This window comes from Musca domestica, unplaced genomic scaffold (genome assembly GCF_030504385.1).
Source record: "Musca domestica strain aabys unplaced genomic scaffold, Musca_domestica.polishedcontigs.V.1.1 20, whole genome shotgun sequence".
In the NCBI taxonomy this organism is placed as follows: domain Eukaryota; kingdom Metazoa; phylum Arthropoda; class Insecta; order Diptera; family Muscidae; genus Musca; species Musca domestica.
In genome coordinates this window covers 10,257,854-10,274,900 of record NW_026712250.1, presented here as the reverse complement: position 1 = coordinate 10,274,900, position 17,047 = coordinate 10,257,854, and the positions used below count along the sequence as shown (strand labels likewise).

The window sequence follows — 17,047 nt, the reverse complement described above, 5'->3', positions numbered from 1 at the left end:
GGGATCTCCATAGACCGCTGCAATGAAGGCTGGTTTCCATAGACCCTCTGGCAATGAAGGCTGGTTTCCATAGACCCTCTGGCAATGAAGGCTGGTCTCCATAGGCCCGCTGCAATGAAACTGGTATCTCCATAGACCAGCTGCAATGAAGCTGGGATCTCCATAGACCAGCTGCAATGAAGCTGGGATCTCCATAGACCAGCTGAAATGAAGCTAGGATCTCCATAGACCAGCTGCAATGAAGCTAGGATCTCCATAGACCAACTGCAATGAAGCTAGGATCTCCATAGACCAGCTGCAATTAAGGCTGGTCTCCATAGACCATCTGGCTAGAAGCTGGTCTCCACGCTGGCATAGACCAGCTGCCCAGAAGCTGGTGTCCATAGGACAGTTGGCTATGAAGGCTGGTCTTCATAGACCAGCTGACCATAAGCTGGTCTCAATAGACCAACTGGCAATGAAACTGGTCTCCATAGACTAGCTGGCAATGAAGGCTGGTCTCCATAGACCAGCTGGCAATGAAGGCTGGTCTCCATTGACCAGCTAGCAATGAAGCTGGAGTCTCCATAGACCAGCTGCAATGAAGCTGGGCTCCATAGACCAGCTGGCAATGAAGCTAGTCTGACCAGCTGGCAATGAAGCTGGTCTCCATAGACCAGCTGGCAAAGAAGCTGATCTCCACAGACCAGCTGGCAATGAAGCTGGTCTCCACAGACCAGCTGGCATTGAAGCTGGTCTCCATTGACCAGCTGCAATGAAGACTGGTCTCCATAGACAAGCTGCAATGAAGGCTGGTCTCCATACGACCAGCTGCAATGAAGGCTGGTCTCCATAGATCAGCTGCCAATAATCCTGGTCTCCATAGACCAGCTGGCAATGAAGCTGGGATCTCCAAAGACCAACTGCAATCTCCATAGAGCAGCTGAATCGAAGCTGGTCTCCATAGACCAGCTGGCAATGAAGGCTGGTCTCCATTTACCACTTGGCAAGGCAGCTGGTCTTCATAGACCAGTTGGCAAGGCAGACAGCTGCAATGAAGGGTGGCAATAGACCAGCTGCAATGAGGATTCGGGTATCCATAGACCAGCTGGCAATGAAGCTGGTCTCCATAGAGCAGTTGGAAATGAAGCTGGTCTCCATAGACCAGTCGGAAATGAAGCTGGTCTCCATAGAGCAATGAAGCTGGTCTCTATATACCAGCTGGCAAGAAGCTGGTCTCCAAATATCAGCTGGCAATGAAGGCTGGTCTCCATAGACCAGCTGCAACGAAGGCTGGGATCTCCATAGACCAGCTGCAATGAAGCTGGGATCTCCATAGACCAGCTGCAATGAAGCTGGGATCTCCATAGAGCAGCTGCAATGAAGCTGGGATCTCCATAGAGCAGCTGCAATGAAGCTGGGATCTCCATAGAGCAGCTGCAATGAAGCTGGGATCTCCATAGAGCAGCTGCAATGAAGCTGGGATCTCCATAGACCAGCTGTCAATGAAGGCTGGTCTCCCTAGACCAGTTGGCAATGAAGGCTGGTCTCCATAGACCAGCTGGCAATGAAGGCGGGTCTCACTAGACCAGCTGGCAATGAAGCTGGGATCTCCATAAACCAGCTGCTATGAAGCTGGGATCTCCATAGACCAGCTGCAGTGAAACTGGAATTTCCATAGACCAGCTGCAGTAAAGCTGGGATCTCCATAGACCAGCTGGCAATGAAGCTGGTCTCCCTAGACCAGCTGGCAATGAAGCTGGGATCTCCATAGACCAGCTGGCAATGAAGCTGGAATCTCCATAGACCAGCTGCAATGAAGCTGGGATCTCCATAGACCAGCTGGCAATGAAGCTGGGATCTCCATAGACCAGCTGCAGTAAAGCTGGGATCTCCATAGACCAGCTGGCAATGAAGCTGGTCTCCATAGACCAGCTGGCAATGAAGCTGGTCCCCATAGACCAGCTTTTAGCGACCAAACTGGCTAGAAGCTGGTCTCCATACACTGCTGATCCATAGATCAGCTTAGCTCCTCCATAGGCTGGTCTCCATAGACCAGCTGGCAATGAAGGCTGGTCTCGTCCATAGACCAGCTGGCAATGAAGGCTGGTCTCCATAGACCAGCTGGCAATGAAGGCTGGTCTCCATAGACCAGCTGGCAATGAGCTGATCTCCGTAGACCTGGTCTCCATAGACTAGCCACAATGAAGGCTGGTCTACATAGACCAGGTGGCAATGAAGGCTGGTCTCCACAGACCAGCTGGCGAGCTCCAGCTCGTCTGGAAAAACAATCTCCAGCTCATCTGGAAAGACAATCTCTAGCTCATCTGGAAAGACAATCTCTAGCTCGTCTGGAAAGACAATCTCCAGCTCATCTGGAAAGATGATCTCCAGCTCGTCTAGAAAAAACGATCTCCAGCTCGTCTAAAAAAACGATCTCCAGCTCGTCTAAAAAAAAACGATCTCCAGCTCGTCTAGAAAAAACGATCTCCAGCTCGTCTAGAAAAAACGATCTCCACCTCGTCTGGAAAGATGACCTCCAGCTCGTCTGGAAAGATGACCTCCAGCTCGTCTGGAAAGGCAATCTCCAGCTCGTCTATTGAAGACGACCTCCCGCTCGTCTATTGAAGACGACCTCCCGCTCGTCTATTGAAGACGACCTCCCGCTCGTCTATTGAAGACGACCTCTCGCTCGTCTATTGAAGACGACCTCCCGCTCGTCTATTGAAGACGACCTCACGCACGTCTATTGAAGACGACCTCCCGCTCGTCTATTGAAGATGACCTCCCGCTCGTCTGGAAAGACGACCTCCGGCTCGTCTATTGAAAATGACCTCTAAAGCTAATCTATATGGAGACGACCTAAAAAGCTCATCTATAGCGAAATTTTTTCATGGTGTCCTTTCATCTCCCTTCTCTCCCATTTAAACAAATGTATTCATTTCAATTTAACCTTAGACCAATACTCTAATTAATTTTAACCCCTCAGGCTATGGTAGATTTGAGAATGATTCCAGTTTTTGTGATTTTCTCTTTAAACCCTTCCTCCCTCACCGGATTTTGCAAAATCGCCCAAAGAATTTTTTAATTGATACGCCTTGGGATTTGGCTGCAATGGTGCTAGTGGATCACATTCATTGTTGTCAGGCCTGATAATTAAAACTTGATGCCGAATTCTGCCAAGGCATCATTGTCTTAACCTCGAATTCAAAGCGTTTTTAATTGCCCAAAGGAAATGGAAACGAGGAGAATTTTTTTTTCCTTTTCTCCAGAAAACAAAAGTCTTTTGTTAATTTGTTGTTCTACAAACAAAAGCATCATTTAATCAGTTGGCCTTGTTGAACACGATCGAAATGGGTAAAGCCAAAGATCGAACGACCGACCCATGGTTTGCCAAAACAATTAAAGCCTGTGAATTGCCTTTGCCGATGAAGGGCAAAGAAAGCCGCCTCTAAGTTGGAAATTTATAACGATCTCGACAATTTTCTGCAAATTTGTTTAAAATATTTAAAGACTCACACACACATGTTCGCACAACGACGAAAGCTTGTCTCCCATATTTAACATGTTGCTGAACATGAGCATAACGATTGGAGGTGAAAGATAGGGCAAGCGTGTTGGATAGTTTTCAAATGGATTAAATTTTAGTCGCCGTGGATTTTTGTCGTTTCGACCATTTGAGGGGGATAATTAATGACAGTGCGTGGCAAGAGATTGGACGAGTAGAGGATAACGTGGAGATGTTTTAATGGGATGCAAGTAAAAATGCCGACTGAAAAACGATATGTGTATATCGTAAATTATTTTTTTTATTTAATATTCTACATTAATTAATTGAATATTGTATTTTAAAAATTTTGTCATATTTAAATATCTTAAAAAAAATCGTAAATTTTTTAATATCGTATGTGAAGATTTTTATAATATTTTAAGTTTTAAAATAAATTTTACGATAAATATTTTAGCATTATGACTTTGATAACGAATAACTAAAATTCCAATACCGCATATAAGAAATTTCCACTACAATAAATTTGAAAAACGATTTATTTATATCGTAAATTATATGTTTACGATATTTTATATGAAGGATCTATACACAATCACTCAATATCGTAACTAAAAAATTGTGATATATTTTTTTTAAATAAGAATAATTCTCAAAATTTTTTTAATATCGTAAATGAAGATTTTTATAAAATTTTAAGTCGTAAAACATAGTTTACGATAAATATTTTTGCTTCATGATTTTGATGACGACTGGACAATTTGTCAATATCGGATACATGAAATAACGACTGTAGTAGAATTTGAAAAACGAAAAAAATTATGACAATACTTTAATATCGTAAATATTTCTAATATCGTAATATATAATTTTTGAAATGGTAGTAAATTTACATCATATTTAAATATCATGACTTAGTTCGTTTATTTTACTATACAATAAACACGATATTTTAATATCGTGAATTAAAATGTTTACGATATTCTAATATTTTAAATGCAATTTTTTGTATATCGTAATTGAAAAGGTTTACCTTATCTAAAAATAGTAAACAATTTACACAATAATTCGATATCGCATCATCATTTTTTATTTCGTGACAAAATTATTACGATATTTTTATATCGTAAATTGACATTTTTACGATATTCTAATACCATAAAATAAAATGTTTATGATATTCTAAAATGGTAAAAAATATATATGTATACGATATATAAATATCGTAGCTTTACTTTTTATTCTGTGCGAAAATATTTAACGACATTTCAATATCGTAAATGAATTTTGAACTATATTCTAATATCGCAAATGCCATTTTTTGGTTTTCTAATGTCGTGAAAACAAATGTCCACTATATTTTTGAAAATTTTACGATATTTTAAATGGTAAAAAAGTACATGTTCATTTTTTATTAACTGATAGGATAACGACGATATTTAAATATCGTAAATAAAAATATTGTAATATCTTCAATGATAATTTTTACGATATTCTTATATCGTAATTGAAATGGTATGAAAATGTATACGATTTCATAATGTCGTAGCCCCACTATTTACTCTGTGAGAAAATAATGATGATCGTAAATGGAAATTTTTACGATATTATGGCATCTTAATACAGAAATCTCAAAAATGGCAATATCATAATTGTTTACGATGTTTTAAAATGATTACAAATATATGTAACATTTTAAAATCGTAACATAGATTATTTACCGTGGCAAAATAATGTCGCTATCTTAATATCGTAAAAAAATATTGTTTGTTATAAAATGATGACATGATTTTAGAAATAAGTAAATAAAAAATTTTCGATATTTTGATATTGTAAATGCAATTCTTTTTACAGTTTTTAATATCGCAATTGCAAAATTTTACGATATTTGAATATCGTAATTGAAAATTTTTCATTTGAAATGGTAGAAATTTTCACAATATATTAATATCGTAGCTTCGTTTTTTATTTTGTGATAAAAACTTACAATTATTTAATATAGTAAGTAATTTTTTACGATATTCTAATATCTCAAATGCAATTTTTTACGATTTTTAATGACGCGAATGCAATTTTTTTATATTTTGGAAATTTTACGATATTTGAGCACGGTAAAAAATGCACAAAACAGTTTGATATCGTTGGTTCATTTTTATAAGAAGATAAACGATATTTTAATATCGTAAAAAAATTATTACAATATTCCAATATGTCAAATACAAATATTAACAATATTCTAATATCGTAAATAAAAATCGTAAAATTTTTAAAAATGGTAAAAATGTACACGATATTTTAATATCGTAACCTCATAATGCAATATATGTAAAAGCAAATACTGTTCGTGATAAAATTATGACAAGATCGTAAATTAAAAATGTTTGATGCTTTCATACCGTAAATAAATTTTTTTATTTTAAAAAGCAAAAAATTCCCCAATATTTTAATTTTGTAGCTTAATTTTTTTATTCTGTTATAAATAATGAGAATTTTTTAATATCGTATTTTTTACGATATTGTAATATCGTAAATCTAAATTTTTACGATCTTCTAATGCCGCGAATTTGTTGCTACATTTTGGAAATTTTTACGATATTTTAAAAAAAGACATTTTAAAATCGTAACTTAGTTTTTACACCGTTATAAAATAAGGACGATATTTTAATACCGCAATTGAAATATTTTACGAAATAATTTAACATCGCAGCTTAATTTTTTTTCTTTTGTAATAAGTAATGACGATATTTTAGTATCGTATATGAATTTTTGTTATTCGAATATCTCGAAATTCAAATTTTCCCATATTTTTATATCGTAATTGAAAATTTTTAAAAAAACTTAAAAAAAATAAAAATTAATTTTTTATTTTACGATAAAAATGACAATATTTTAATATCGTAAATTAAATTTTTTAATGAAAATTTTAATTTTTTTACGATATTACAAACTATACACTAAATTTTAATATCGTAGCTTTTTTAGGACATTTCAATATTATTATTGAAAATGTTTACGATATATTAATATGATAAAACATGCACACGATATTCAGCTATCATAGGTTCATTTTCTATTAGGACATTTCAATATTATTATTGAAAACGTTTACGATATATTAATATGATACACACGATATTCAGGTATCGTAGGTTCATTTTCTATAGTGATAATATAATAGCGATATTTTAATATCGTAAATAAAAATACAAGGATATTGTAATATGTTAAATGCACTTTTTTACGGTATTATAATATCGTAATTGAAAATTTTACATTTTTTATAAATCGTAAAAAATGCATACGATATTTCAATATCGTATTTTTATTTCTATTCTGTTCTTAATTTGTTAAAGAAGTCAAATAACGATGATAATTTAATATCGTAAATAAAAATTCTTACAATATCCCAATGAAAATATTACAATTTTTTACGATATATTAAAATGAAAAAAAAATAAATGGTAAAAATGCATACGATATTTCAATATCGTATTTTTATTTCTATTCTGTTCTTAATTTGTTAAAGAAGTCAAATAACGATGATTTTTTAATATCGTAAATCAAAATTCTTACAATATCCCAATGAAAATATTATAATTTTTTTACGATATATAAAAATGAAAAAATTACACTATATTTTAATATCGTAATTTTTTTGTCATAAAATAATGACGATATTTACGATTTGCGGGAAAGCCGCAACCCATTGAGTATTTACGATATTTGATATCTATGAACACTTTCTCCCCAAACCAACTGTTCCTTTTGGCTTTTAATTTCCTGCTCCTTCTCTGCTCTTCCCTCCCTCCCAAAAAAAACAAAGCGTCGATTCTTTTGTCCTGTTCTGTTGTTGTTATTATTGTTATTGCTGTTCCATGCTCCAGTTGGTGTCCATTGGTGCTTGGAATATCATCAAAGTCAGTGGCAAAAATATCATTGTCTAACAACAATTTACCTGCACCCCAGACACAGGCACCCATTCCTTCCTTCGAACCACACAACCGACCATCTGATTCGCATGCATGGCAGGAACTCGGAATGCCCTGCCGACGAAGGTATGACCAACAATTTAGGCTTTTGTTTACGGTTCTTTTGTTGTTATTGATAGCCTGGCTTGGCGTGAGTTACGCATTTCGATCTTTGAATTCACAGTTTTTTTTCGTGTGGATATTTTTCGGTGTTGTTGTTGCTGCTGGCATACGGCAGCCGTTGGTGGTTGGTGACCGACTGCTTCCTATAGATCTTCTCCGATAGTTTTTTGCCTCGTTGCCAAAAAAACGACATTTCATTTGTTTTTATTGTCATCATCATCGTCATCTTTTTGTTCGAACGTTTGTCTGTCCCCCCAGTCTTTGTGTCGATAATGTCCTGCTTCTCCTCATCATCACCACCACCGCTGAGCCTGAGCCCCTCTCTGTTAGGGACGCAAAACATATGGACTCTTTAAGTTTTGCGGTTAGATTCTTCGCTTGAGACAATTTCTAAATGGGTGCTGCGCATAGCCGCCCCTGTGTGTGTGACAAGTTCAATTTTTTCCTAACTTTGAATGTCATTTGTTTTATTATTTTTTGGTGTTGTTGTTGTTGTTGCTGTTGCTTTTTTGTTTTTAAGGTTATTCTTATTATTATCATCACCGGCTCTATTGAACATTTTGTGAAAAGGGTGCCCGAACATACATCAATTTCTTTCTTTCAACTGTTGTCTTTGTCCGCTACCGCATCTCCCAGCTGCCTTTCGGCTGGAGGAATCTTCTTCACCTTTTTTTCACGTTTGCCATTGTAATTGTTGTTTTTGCTGTCGTTGTTGTTTTTGAATATTCTCATTTAAATGCTCATACATATGGATGTATGGATTGACTTCAAGTCGGATTTTTGCAAATGAATGCCGGCAGGGGTGGAGATGGGGGGTGGAGGTCTGATGGGGCCTAAGGTGGGAAATATAAAAATATATTTTATTGAAGAATCCATGCTGAGAAGATATTTTTAAAAATCCACGTTTCGGAAAGGGGAAAATTTTCTTTAAATGTCCTGAAAAAATAACCTTAAAAAATATTAAAAAAAAAAAACAAAAATAAATCAAAATTTTGAAAAAAATCCACATTGAGTCCTTGAAAAAATAAAATAAAAAAATTAAATTTAAGAGCTTTAGAAATGTTTTTCAAAATACACATTGATTTTCTTTAATAAAATTGAGGGCTTGAGGAAAATATAAACCAAAGCACACGTTGAGTCCTTAAGATTATAAGATTAACGTTCATGGTGCTTAAAGTCCTTGATTTTTTAAATCAGTGTTTTTGATCCTTAAAGTTCTTAATAGCCTTCTATTTTTTTTAAATGAGTTTAAGGACCCACAAGACCCTGAAAAAATATATTTTGAAATACACGTTTGGGATCCTAAGTGCCCTTGGAAAATTAAAAAAAAACACTTTGATGCGCCCAAAAAGTCCGTCAAAGAAGTATTGTATAAACTCTAAGTTGAGGGCTTTAAAAGCCCATTGAGAAAATATTTTTTTAATCTACATTAAGGGTTCTAAAGGTCATTGGGAAAAACTCTGTTAAAAATTCATGTTTGTAGTTTTCTCAAGTATTCCTGTTTGTGGATCCGAGTATATTCTAAAAAATCCATGTTTGTAAACCCTTCGGTCTTTGGGAAATTATTTTAAAAAATCTACAAAAAACAAAAACGAGAATTTAAAAAATGTTTTTTCAAGGACTTTTTGATGGCCGACAATGGTGATATTTTAAAAAATATTTCTTCATGGACTTTTCGACATTATCGATAGCCATGGACATTATCGATAGCTCCGATAATGTCCAGAATGTCCGTGAAAAAGTAATTTATTTTTAATTCACGTTTTTGTTCTAGAAAATCCTTTATTATGCCCTTGAGTCTTTGGGATTTCATGATCAAAAACGTGGATTTAAATAAAAATAATTTTCAGGACTTGCAAATATAAAAATTATAAAAAATTCTTTTTCAAGGAATTTTAGGGCTATCAATAATGTCCTGAATGTCCGTGAAAAAGTACGTTACTTTAATTCACGTTTTTGGTCCTGAAAATCGGCCTTCGAAAAAATATTTGAAAACTCCCCAAATTAAACAAAAAAATTCAATGACTCTTTGAACCAAAAAACTGGGGTTAATAAAAGGATATTTAGGGCTTTTAATAATGTCCTCGAAAAAAGTACGTTTTTTTAATTCAGGTTTCAGTCCTAAACATCCGTTTATAGGCCCTAGAGTTTGTTGCCGTGAAACTTTTTGAAGAAATTTTTTTAAAAGTCCTCCTCGTCCTAGTCCTTAAGGAAATATTTTTTAGGATTTCGTTTTTGGTGATGAAGTCATTGAAAAAATATTTTTAAAGGCTTGATTTTAGTCTGTCCTGAAAGTCTTTGAAAAAATATCTTAGAAAATTTCATGTTTGTCGATCCAGACAGTCATTGAAAAAATATTTTTTAGTCCACGTTTTTGGTCGTTTACATTTTTTGGTCTTGAAAATCTTTGAAAAATATTTTTTAAATTTTCAAGTTTATTAATAATGAAAGTCCTTGAAATATATATTTTTAAGTCCATGTTTTTGGCTCTGGAAGTCCTTCAAAAATATTTTAGAAAAGTTCACGTTTGTCGGTCCTGAAAGTTCTTGAAAAATACTTTTTTAAGTCCAGGGTTTTGGCCCGTCTTGAAAGTCCTTGAAAAATACTTTCTTAAGTCCTGGGTTTTGGCCCGTCCTGAAAATCCTTGAGAAATGTATTTAAAATCCCACGTTTGTTTGTCCTGTTGTTTGTTTGTTCAGTTGGTCCTTAAGAAAATATTCTTTAAAAAATCCTTGATTTTTTTTTTTTTTTTTTTTGAGAAGATATTCTTTGAAAAAAACACGTTTCAGCTGGTCCTTAAGACATTTTCTTTAAAAAGTCCTTAAAAATCCTGAAATCCTGAAATCCTGAAAATCCTTGAGAACATATAGTTTAAAAAATCCACGTTTATGTCGGTCCTTGAGAAAATTTTCTCTAAATAATTTTCGCTTCAGTTGGTTTGAGAAAATATTCTTTAAAAAATCCACTTTAAGGTTTTTTTAATTTGACTTTTATTGGTCTTTTAGAAAATATCGTCTGAAAAAAAGCCTATGGCTCGGTTGGTCCTTGAAAAAATATCATAAGAAAATCTTCTCATTTCTGTGGATCCTTGTGTAAATATATAATTTAGTTTTAATTTGACTTCTATTGGTTCTTGAGAAAATATCGTCTGAAAAAGAGCTCCGTTACTGTTGTTCTACGGTTTGTCTTCATTAAAAATGTTTTCCTTTCTGTGAATCCTTGGTAAACAAATTTTTTAATTTCACTTCTATTGGTCCATGAGAAAATATCGTCTGAAAAAAGGCTGCGTTTCTCTTGGTTCTTGAAAAACAATTCCCTAAAAATCCTTGCTCCTTATAAGAAAATACTTTCATTTCTGTGGATCCTTGGCAAAAAAAATATCAATTTTTAAAATTTCACTTCTATTGATCCTTTAGAAAATATTCCTAAAAAAAATTGCGTTCATGCTGGTCCTTGAAAAAAATATTTTTTAAAAAATCCAAGACTTTTGGTCCTTAGAGTAAAAACTTCTCATTTCTGTGGGTCCTTGGCAAATTATATATATGATTTTAAATTTCCATTCTATTATTCCTTGAGAAAATATCGTCAGAAAAAGAGCTCCATTACCGTTGATCCTTGAAAAATTATTTCCTAAAAATCCTTTCTTGGTCCTTATTAAAAAATCTTCTCATTTCTGCGGATCGTTGGCAAAAAATATTTATATTTATTTCTTTAATTTCACTTCTATTGGTCCTTGAGGAAATATCGTCTGAAAAAGAGATCTTTGCTGTTGGTTCTTGAAAAAAGATTTTTTAAAAAATCCACTACGGTTGGTCCTTATAAAAAAACTTTCTGCGGATCCTTCGCAAAATATATATATATTTTTAATTTCACTTATATTGGTCCTTGAGAAAATATCGTCTGAAAAAAAGCTGCGTTTCCCTCCGTCCTTGAAATATAATTCCCTAAAAATCCTTGCTCCTTATAAGAACATATTTTCATTTCTGTGGATCATTGGCAAAAAATATCAATTTTTAAAATTTCTTCCTAATGATCCTTCAGAAAGTAGTACTAAAAAATCTGCGTTCGTGCTGGTCCTTGAATTTTTTTTTTTAAATCCAAGACTTTTGGTCTTTAGAGGAAAAAAACTTCTCATTTCTGTGGATCCTTGGCAAAATGTATTTTTTTTTATTTTAAATTTCCATTCTATTGGTCCTTGAGAAAATATCGTCTGAAAAATAGCTCCGTTACTGTTAGTCCTGGAAAAATATTTTTCAAAAAATCCACTACGGTTGGTCCTTATAAAAAATGTTTTCCTTTCTGTGGGTCCCCGGAAAACTATTTTTTTTTTATTTCACTTCTATTGGTCCTTGTGAAAAAAGCTGCGTTTCTCTTGGTCCTTGAAAAATAATTTCCTAAAAATCCTTGCTCCTTATAAGAAAATATTTTCATTTCTGTGGATCCTTGGCAAAATATATCTATTTTTCAAATTTTACTTCTATTGATCCTTCAGAAAAAATTCCTAAAAAATGCTTTCGGGCTGGTCCTTGAAAAAAAATATCGTCTGAAAAAGCTGCGTTTCGCTTTGTCCTTGAAAAATACTTCCCTAAAAATCCTTGCTCCTTATAAGAAAATATTTTCAGTTCTGTGGATGGTTGGCAAAAAAATATATATTCTTCAAATTTCACTTCTATTGATCCTGGAGAAAATATTCTCAAAAAAAAAAAACATGCGTTCGTGCTGGTCCGTGAAAAAAATATTTAAAAAAAAATTCCAAGTCTTTTGGTCCTTAGAGGAAAAACTTCTCATTTCTGTGGATCCTTGACAAAATATATATGATTTTAAATTTCCATTCTATTGAGGCTTGAGAAAATATCGTTTGAAAAACGCTGCGTTTCTCTTGGTTCTTGAAAAATAATTCCCTAAAAATCCTTGCTCCTCATAAGAAAATATTTTCATTTCTGTTGATCTTTCAATATCAATTTTTCAAATTTCACTTCTATTGATCCTTGGGAAAATATTCTTAAAAAATCTGCGTTCAAACTGGTCCTTGAAAAAAATCCAAGACGGTTGGTCCTTAGAGGAAAAAACTTCTCATTTCTGTGGATCCTTTGCAATTTATATACGATTTTTAATTTCCATTCTCCATTGGTCCTTGAGAAAATATCGTCTGAAAAAGAGCTCCATTACGGTCCTTGAAAAAATATTTCCTAAAAATCCTTGCTTTGAAAAAAAAATTAAAAAATACGGTTTGTCCTTAGAGGAAAATCTTCTCATTCCTGTGGATTCTTGGCAAAAAATATCTATTTTTCAAATTTCATTTTTCATTTCAGAAAATATTCTTAAAAAAATCTGCGTTCGTGCTGGTCCTTGAAAAATGTTTTATTTTTTTTTTTTTTAAATACGTATGGTCCTTAGAGGAATAACTTCTCAATTCTGTGGATCCTTATAAAAAAATGTTTTCCTTTCTGTGGATCCTTGGTAAACTATTTTTTTTAATTTCACTTCTACTGGTCCTTAAGAAAATATCCTCTGAAAAAAGTGGATCCTTGGCAAAAAATATCAATTTTTAAAATTTAACTTCTTTTGATTCTTCTGAAAATATTCCTTTAAAAATCTGCGTTCGTGCTGGTCCTTGAAATTTTTTTTTTTTAAATGCGGTTGGTCCTTCTGTGAATCCTTGAAAAAAATATGTATGATTTTAAATTTCCATTCTCCATTGGTCTTTAAGTATGGTCTGAAAAAAGCCCCACTACTGTTGGTCCTTGAAAAATTATTTCCTAAAAATCCTTACTTTGGTCCTTATTATAAAAAAAAATCTTCTCGGATCCTTGGTAAAATACTTTTAATTTCAAGGACCAATATTAAGATCGAAAATTATTTCCCAAAAATCCTTGCTTTGGTTCTTATTAGAAAATCTTCTGGGTTCCTTGGTAAAATACTTTTAATTTCAAGGATCAATAGTAAGGTCCTTGAGAAAATATCGTCTGAAAAAAAGTTCCATTACTGTTGGTCCTTGAAAATTTATTCCCAAAAGAACCCTTGTTTTTTAGGATCTTGGAATTTCATTTTTTTTTTTTTTTTCAAAAATCTCCGTCTTTTTTGAAACTTTCTTTAGATAAATCCTACTTAAGTGCCCCATAAAATCGTTGAAAATTTCTCAGGGCCTGCTGGAAAAAAATATTTCCTGCCATGCCTGAAGTGAAATATTGCCTAGACGATTTGCCATGAATATGGAAGACAGAGCTATTCATTTGAATTGCAATTCATTTGAATGGGTCGTACGTTCGCAGTCACATTGTTATCTTTGTTGTTGTTATTGTCATTGTATTTGTCGCTTGAGCTCTCATTGTCGTCATCATTGTTATTATTATTATTATTAGCATGTTCTGTCATGGTAATCTCATTGGTTTCTCGTTGGGATGAGCTCCAGTTCATTTCAAGCGGCTGCTAAGCTATGCTTTGCCTTGTGCGGTTCACTGGAGTTCAGCGGAGCAGTTCAGCGCTCGAAAGCTCCATTTACTGGAGTTTAAGATATCATTATGTATTTTATACTAATTTAAGTTGTTAACTTATTATTTTTCGTTTCTTTCGTTCGTCGACGTCTTCGTCTTCCTGCTCGTGAAGTGGACATTGTAATTTAATTTTAATTGGCTCTATGGGCTTTTTAAAAATTTCCAGTTCCTCAGTCGGTTTGTCAGAATTTGGTTTGCATGGCATGGCTGGTTTGTGGTTTGGCCATTGAGTGAACTCCTCTAACCCTAGATTTCGGAAAACGACCTGAACCGGCCACTTGGCTCCTCCTTGCATTTGGGGAAGGCATTTACGCTCGCTTCTCATCCTCCACCCCCTCCTCCTCGCCGCTGTCTCGTATGTGGCAAACACTTGTAATTGCTTTTGGCGTTATTAAACTCTGCTGGCTTTGCCGTTTGCGCCATCTGCTGTAATTACTGTACACCACCACCAACAACAGCAATTATTTTTGCTTCGTGGTCGGTCAGGCCAGGTTAGCCTCTAAAAAAAAGCCTAGCAACTACATGACCACAAAATAACCTAAAAAAACCTAACTAAAATCAGGCGATTCGTTATAATTACACTGCAACGAATTGGCCTAAGCTGGCCGAACCAACAAAAAAAAAACTGCCGCACACACATACACACTCTCAGCTATTGCAACATTCAGGTGTAATTTTTTTTTTTGTCTGTTGCCTCAATTCAATTCAGTTTTCATCGGTGAGATTTGATATCCCTTCCTTTTCAAACTCCTGCTCTTTTTGCGGTTATTTTTTTGTTTGGAGGCCGCTGCTGCTCTGTCTTCGTCTTCGACGTCGTCGTTTTTCGTCTTCATCGTTGTTTAATAATGCTCCGACGCGCTAACCAATTAAGGTACGGCACCCTCAAATGAAACGAAATTACAAATGAATTTTTTGTTGTTGTTTTTCTTGCCTTGCAATTTCAATGCGGATCAATACATCAAATTTATAAACAGTTCAGTTTTTTGTTCCTCTTCTTCTTCGGCACTCTGGTTTGTAAGGCAACACAATGGAAAAGGTATTATGGGTTCAATAAGGGGTTTGAGACAGGGAACAACAAGAAACAAGGGTTTTACAAATAATTTTTTCACAAAATCAAAAGAGCGGAATTTTTTGAAAAAAAAAAAAAATCAAGGACCAAGAAGCTTGCATTTTTAAAGGATATTTTCTCAAGAACCAACAGGCGTAGAATATTTGTTGCAAGAACTAACAAAAACGTGAAGTTCCCAGAAGGATATTTTCTCAAGAACCAAGAGACGTGGATTTTTCAGAAGGATATTTTTTCTAGGACAAATAGGATTGGATTTTTTAAAGAAAATTTGTCACAAGGACTCACAGAAACGTGGATTTTTCAAAGGAAAGGAAGGATATCTTCTCAAGGACCAACAGGCGTGAGTTGTTTAAGGATATTTGTCACAAGAACCATTTTTCAGTAGGTTATCTTCTCAAGGGCCAACAGGCATGGATTTTTTTAAGGATATTTGGCACAAGGACAAAGATGCGTGGATTTTCTGAAGGATATTTGGTATAAAGACCAAGAGGCGTGAATTTTTTTAAGGATATTTGGCACAAGGACCACAAGTCATGGATTTTTGAAGTATATTTGGTACAAGGACCAAAATGCTTGGATTTTTGAAGGATATTTGGTACAATGACCAAAAGGCGTGGATTTTTGAAGGATATTTGGTACAAGGACCAAAAGGCGTGGATTTTTAAGGGTATTTGTCACAAGAACCACTTTTTCAGAAGGATATCTTCTGAAGGACCAAGAGGCGTGGATTTTTTAACGAATATTTTCTCAAGGACCAACTGGCGTGTTTTTTTAAAGAATATTTTCTCAAGGACCAATTGGAGTGGTTTTTTAAAGAATATTTTTTAAAGTACTAAAAGGCGTGGATTCTATTTTCTAAAGGACCAATAAGCGTGGAGTTTTTAGAAGTATATTTTCTCAAGGACCAACAGTAAAATAGATTTTTTAGAAGGATAATTTCTCAAGGACCAACATGCTTTTATCTTTTAAAGAATATTTTCTAAAGGACCAACAGACGTGGATTTTTAAAGTATATTTGGCACAAGGACTACTTTTTCAGAAGAATACCTTTTCAAGGACCTACAGACGTGGATTTTTCATAAGGATATTGGTCAAAAGGGACCAACAGGCGTGGATTTTTCCAAAGGATATTTGTCACAAGGACCAACAGGCCAGACTTTTTAATTAATATTTTCTCAAGGACCAACTGGCGTGGCTTTTTTAAAGAATAATTTCTGAAGGACCTTCACGAGAACTAATGAGGATCTTTTAAGAATATTTTCTCAAAGACCTTCGGGACAACAAATTTTTAAAAACATATTTCCTCAAGGACCTTCAGGACAACAAATGAGGATCTTTAAAGAATATTTTCGCAAAGAACTTTAGCACAAAAAACATCGATTTTCTAAGAATATTTTCTCAAGGACCTTAAGGACAACAAATAAGGATATATGAAGAATATTTTCTGAAGTACCTTCAGCACAATAAATGGGAACTTTTAAAAAATATTTCATCTAGTACATTTAGGCCAACAAACGAGGATTTGTAAAGAATATTTTTTCAAGTACCTGAGGCACAAGAAAATTTTTTTTTTGAATTTTGAAGAATATTTGTCGTAATGACTAATAGAAACGGGGATTTACAAAAGGATATTTTCTCAAGGACCAGCAGGCATGGATTTTTTAAAGAATATTTTCTCAAGGACCTTTGGCACAAGAAACGCGGATTTTTAAAGCATATTTTCTCAAGGACCTTCAGGGCAACATATAAAGATTTTTAAAAAATATTTTCTCAAGGACCATCAGGACAACAAATGACGATTTTTAAAAAATATTTTCTCAAGGACCTTCAGGAATGATGAATTTTTAATGAATGACGAGTTTTTAATGAATATTTTCTCAAGGATCTTCAGGGCAACAAATAAGGA

At 34.2% G+C, this 17,047-nt stretch overlaps 1 protein-coding gene across 1 annotated transcript; it reads right to left on the bottom strand.

Annotated features, from left to right (window-relative positions):
* Positions 1-1,500: 1,500 nt before the first annotated feature.
* LOC131802355 (putative uncharacterized protein DDB_G0283223) lies at positions 1,501-13,995 on the bottom strand. The gene is made up of 2 exons (XM_059122535.1): positions 13,843-13,995; positions 1,501-1,758 (listed from the first exon to the last, which is right to left on the bottom strand). The coding sequence occupies exons 1-2, from the start codon at positions 13,993-13,995 to the stop codon at positions 1,501-1,503; spliced, it is 411 nt and encodes a 136-aa protein (XP_058978518.1).
* Positions 13,996-17,047: the final 3,052 nt, after the last annotated feature.

Bases quoted from the DNA above. Each gene is read 5' to 3' on its own strand.
- LOC131802355 (XM_059122535.1), bottom strand. From the start codon at position 13,995: ATGAACTGGAGCTCATCCCAACGAGAAACCAATGAGATTACCATGACA. The intron at 1,759-13,842 runs GTACGACCCATT...CTTCATTGCCAG, and splicing joins ATAACAATGTGACTGCGAAC to CTGGTCTATGGAGATCCCAG.